The 5,122-nt window shown below is 31.2% G+C and overlaps 1 protein-coding gene across 4 annotated transcripts; it reads right to left on the reverse strand.

Annotated features, from left to right (window-relative positions):
* Nucleotides 1–627: 627 nt before the first annotated feature.
* Nucleotides 628–4,033, reverse strand: LOC114193467. 4 transcript variants are annotated; one of them, XM_028083287.1, is made up of 5 exons: nt 3,854–4,033; nt 1,780–2,041; nt 1,617–1,704; nt 1,273–1,339; nt 628–951 (listed from the first exon to the last, which is right to left on the reverse strand). In XM_028083287.1, the coding sequence occupies exons 2-5, from the start codon at nt 1,991–1,993 to the stop codon at nt 898–900; spliced, it is 423 nt and encodes a 140-aa protein (XP_027939088.1). In that variant the 5' UTR covers nt 1,994–2,041; nt 3,854–4,033; the 3' UTR covers nt 628–897. The 4 variants fall into 4 exon arrangements, with proteins under 4 accessions (XP_027939088.1, XP_027939085.1, XP_027939084.1 ...); XM_028083284.1 differs by having other exon boundaries at nt 3,820–3,882; XM_028083283.1 differs by lacking the exon at nt 3,854–4,033 and adding an exon at nt 3,126–3,734.
* Nucleotides 4,034–5,122: the final 1,089 nt, after the last annotated feature.

Consider the following 5,122-nt stretch of genomic DNA (forward strand, 5'->3'; position numbering starts at 1 on the left):
TTAAATTGAAACATTATCAGAAAACTTACTCTTAGCCTCACTTGAGAGGACTTGTTTAGGTTTTTCAAAAACTTTACATAATTTCTCGACAAAAACTCCTCTTATTCAAACAAATCCAATGCCATGATCACAAAGTCACTACCAAGCTTCTAGAAAATATATTACATACATATCTATTTTTCTTTAATTCTCACTAGTTTTTTGCTGACATTTTCAACGGTTCTTTCTTTCAATTGGGTTTTCAATGATATGGTCTTCCAACAACCTTTTTCTTAACAACCTTCTAACATTAATTATAATATTAATTAATTATAAAATAGTAATTTGTTTTAGATATTGTAGTTTGACCATGAGCACAATAGCAGACGAATTTTTTGTTGATGATTTGTTTGTGTTGGTGTCGTTGAAATGGAAATGGATTTGTCTTATGGCTTTTACTTCCTGCACACCCTCAAATACTTTCGAAACCATTTTATCCTTCAGAAAAGTGAATTCTGGATTATTTATTCTGGAAACAGCGGTAGTGTGGTATAACGGTGAAGGGTGTTTAAGTCTTTTCATGATATTAGAGGGTGCAGTTAATAATTGTAGAGGTGTAGGAAGCGATAGCCTCTTTAAACTAGTTTGTACATGGAAAAACATATCTAACATAAACTTGTGCAGCAGCTGAAGCTTGAAATTATCCTTTTGCAGCTGATAATTTGTCTATGAATCAATGAAGAGTTACACAAATGAATTAATCAAATGGATTTGGAATAAGAAAAGAAGCCAAACACAGAAAGAGAAAATTTTGAAGTTATTCCATTCACAGCCATTGTAATGTAACACCAAACAAATTCCACATCACCTCTCCTCCAACATCCTCGGCAAAAAACAAAAACTTACAATTTTGTTTGGTCAGTCATACAAACCCTCTTGCTCCCAAATATCAACAAGAAAGTCAACCATTTCCTATCACAACATATAGTATAAACAGTTAGTGATATGTTCAGGAAAAGGGTGAGATTTCAAGAAGAATGCTAATGATGATGATACACTCTTTATCACACTTGTTCTAACAAAAGTTCTACAATTCGGTTTCATTTGTTTGAAATGACGAAATCATGAGACAGAATCATTAAACAGGATGTGAAAGTGAAATCTTCAAGTTTTTGTAATTTTAAGAAACTGATCAATAAAAGATTGTGTTCAAAAGAATGTGTCAGTGTTTGTTGCTTGCATTTTTCTTACTAAAATATCAGTAGATGAAGAACAAGGTTCAGAAAATCATACTCTCAAAGGAATGCGTTGGGGAAAGGGCTTGTTGCTCCCAAGTAAGGTGTCATAGGTTGCATTGGAACTGTGGAACATAAGTTCAGAATAAGGAGGTTTACAAATACCTCAAAAAAACATTGATGTTCTCCAATTACAATGAGTTTCAACTCAAACATTTGCACAATAAAAGTTATCAAAGTAAAATTATAATTTGTATCAGAGTGCACCACAGAAAGCACTTAAGAAACTGCATGTAAGTTTTGGCTAAAAAGAATAACTTATAAATGAATGCTACAGAAATTTATATGCATTCATGACTCAGCACTTGAAATTTCACCATAGAATGCATATATTTTATTTACCTTATTCTTGGTTCTTGAATTTCTGTGATACTCTCAGACCCTTTTTTTCCTACCCATTGTTGCCTTATCTGGTTCCAGAGAAGAAGCCCTGCATGGATCAAACTTTTCTGTCAGAGAAGAATGAAAACAAAGAATTTATGCATACATATAACAGCAAACTTGCCATGGTTAACAAATTCTGGAGGACCAGTTTGACTGCCTCCACTACTTTGAGGATCAGAAGGATTATTTGATATTCCAATCGATGAGATGCTTCTCTGCGAGTGAGCTTCACTAGGGTCTAATTCAAAGGTGCTGCTGCTCCAGAAACCATCTGATCTTTCCATTCTGGTCCCTGTTTGTTCTTGAGCTCTTAGTCCTTTAGAAGCTTCATCCATTGAAATAATCTCTGGAGTTCTTTTGCAGCACCCAAAACAATCTATGCTCTGTTATAAAGCAGGTTAAACCATTAGCATCATCAACACCAACTATTAGTAACATTCAACCTACCAGCTTTCATTAAAAGATGATGTTGATGATAAAGAAGATTTACTGGTATCAATTATAACACAAGCTAATCAACACAACCTAGCATGAATGTGCCACTCGGTTTATATAGCACTTATCACTATACCTGAACAATAGATTAAAAGGCAAATAAAGAGAGACATAATAGTCTACACTCTTTGTTGTTGGAGATCTCATATCGACTAGAAATAAAATGAGTTTATAGTATATAAGTGGGTGCAAACTTCACCTTACAAGCCAGTTTTGTAAGGTTGAGTTAGGCTTAAAGTCCACTTTTCAATATGGTATCAAAACCATGAGTTAGAGTCTATCCTAACAAAATTTGATATTTGTTAGGTCTTGTTCCATTAGTTATCAGACAGTTTATCAAACCACCCATTAATATCTAGTTCCACGCTTAAGATATATATACCTCAACGTGAGGGGAGTGTGTTGGAGATCCCTCATCGACTAGAGATAAAGGCGAATTTATAGAATATAAGTGAGTGCAAACTCATCTTACTAGCTAGTTTTGTAGAGTTGAGTTTGGCTTAAAATCCACTTCTTAATATTATTGTTCACTTACTAATTATCTTTATTTCACTTGGTATTTGTATTAGAGAGTTTCTCATATCAGATGCACATTACAGATATGAACTTCCTCATATAACTAACTTTTATGTTTTACAATCAATGTCTTACACAACACAAATACATGATTATTTGTAAAATGAGACATTATGGAAAAATGCTCTCAAAACTTAAATGTAGCTATCAAGTTCAAACCAGTACTACATATAGTTTTTCCCTTTTCCTGTCAATTGAATTTTCAATTGGCTGAATTTACAAATGAACAAGAAAAAATTGAAGCAGACCTATGCCTAAAACAGCTACAAGGCTCACTGCTACAGATATGGAAGAGAAAATCTATGTGTAGTAAGTGTTTTGACAAGATATCAATGGAAGAATATAGGAAAAACCCCTATTCCCAACATAAAAATAAGCATAAAATAAGTCTCTTACACAGAAAATCCCCTTGCATTTGAGCTTTAACCTATCCATGAAAGAGAGCACAAGAACACGAAACCAAGCACCACAAAACACTGAACATGAGGGTTTCTTCACAAAGCATCTAACAAACGGTGCTTGAAAGCAACCCCTAGAACACATTTCTGTGATGAAGCTCTATAACAGAAGCAAATTGTATGTATCTTATGCAAACTTCCAAAGAATCCAAAGAAAGAATGACAAACAACAAAAAGCCCCATCAGGCTACACTGTTTACATATCTTATGCTTGCTTAAAAACTAAGCAAGTGCAAGCAAAGATTCCAAAACGTGATTAAAAAAGTATTACAAACTACAGAGAAGAACCTTAACATACCCAGAAAGATTAAAAGATGCAAAGCAATCAAAATTTCAATTTTCTAGAAATTAGTCATACAAAAGTAGCAATATCACCTTCATCAAGGCAACCAGTGACTTTGGATCTTTCAGACCCATTTTCACTCATTGTTAGACAAAACATCAAAAACTCACTTGGTGAAACAAAATCAAACAGTTATAAATAACACATTGGAAAAGTTATTTTCTTACAGATTAAGTAATAAGTGGGGCAGTAGAAGTGACATTAAAAATTGAAAATTCAGTACCTTTTTTCCTTTTTTTTTCTCTCAGCTGCCAAACCAAGACAAAAACAAATACAGTAAAGAACTCACCCCATGGACGCCAAAGACCAAAGGTGGAACGTACCTAAAGAGCTGCATTTGCACAAGTCAAAGAAGAACAGATTTTTCACAAAAATAAAAAATGTGAATTCTTGAAGGGGAGAATTCAGTGCTGCATGCAGATTAATAGCATTAAATAAATAAAAAGTAGAGAATTTCTTGGACTTTAATAAAAGAAAAGAAAGGAGGAGAGACATAAAAGCTAGCAAATATTCGAGATGTTTTGTTCTTGAAAATAATCAAAGAGGGGCATGTTTGGTTGCTGAGAAATTGTAAGCGTACCTAAAACATGATATTCTCACCCTTTTGGTCGGAAACACAATCAAATGAATCTTTCTGTCACGTTTTGATTATTCTAATTTTGGATAAAGAAGGTTGCTTAAGAATTAGAGTGCAAATGGGTTGGAGTTACTGGAATTTTTTTCAGTTTGATTCAAATTAGAGTTTTAAGCCTTTCCCACACAAAAAAATTATAGATTAAAATTAATGAGAAAGTTTCAGAAATTAGTTTTCATTTAATTAAAAAACTTTTTTTTTTCAATTTTATCTTCCAAAACTCTTTATGGAGATGATTTCGATTTTTTTTTTATCACCTATCTCTGCCATTTTTGCCATCTTAAAGCTTTAATCACTATTCTTTTTACCCATTTACAACACTCTCATCCCAAAGTTCCAATCATCTTTTCTAGTATATTCTTATATCAAAATAGCTCAACAACCTTCACCTTTTTTTTTTCAATCTTTGTTCTTCACCACAGCTCCCAAGATGATTAATAGAAGTTATAAGATTGAGATTAAAAAAATATGTAAGTGAAGAGAAATAAATATAAATTGTTGGAATTTTTTAATACAAATGTCAAATTAAATATTTTAATTGACAACATTTGGAATATTTCAAAATACACATGATGAGTTTCAAAATATTTCTCTTACATTTATAATAAATGTTACCTTAGGAATAGTTAAGTAACACTTTTAAAAAATGTTACCATAACTGATTAAAAATGTCTCTATAAATATTGTTACTACGATATTGTAACATTTTTAAATTGTAACATTTATTAATATAAATAAATAATTAAGTTTTCATTTCTTTACTTTCATTGTAATATTTTAAAATGATAACAATAAATTTATAATTAATTAATTTTATTATAACATTGAAATAGTTAATATTAATTTAAATTTTAATATTTTAAAATAATATTTTTATTTATTTAAAAGTAAATTTAAAGTAATATTATAATTTATTTAATAATAATTTAAATTAACAACAAACCTCAGATATTTAAAT

Source organism: Vigna unguiculata, chromosome 8 (assembly GCF_004118075.2).
Source record: "Vigna unguiculata cultivar IT97K-499-35 chromosome 8, ASM411807v1, whole genome shotgun sequence".
Lineage (NCBI taxonomy): Eukaryota > Viridiplantae > Streptophyta > Magnoliopsida > Fabales > Fabaceae > Vigna > Vigna unguiculata.

Bases quoted from the DNA above. Each gene is read 5' to 3' on its own strand.
- LOC114193467 (XM_028083283.1), bottom strand. From the start codon at position 3,272: ATGTGTTCTAGGGGTTGCTTTCAAGCACCGTTTGTTAGATGCTTTGTG. The intron at 2,042-3,125 runs GTAAGAGACTTA...GCTTTATAACAG, and splicing joins AATGCAAGGGGATTTTCTGT to AGCATAGATTGTTTTGGGTG. The intron at 952-1,272 runs GTATGATTTTCT...ATGTTGTGATAG, and splicing joins CCCAACGCATTCCTTTGAGA to GAAATGGTTGACTTTCTTGT.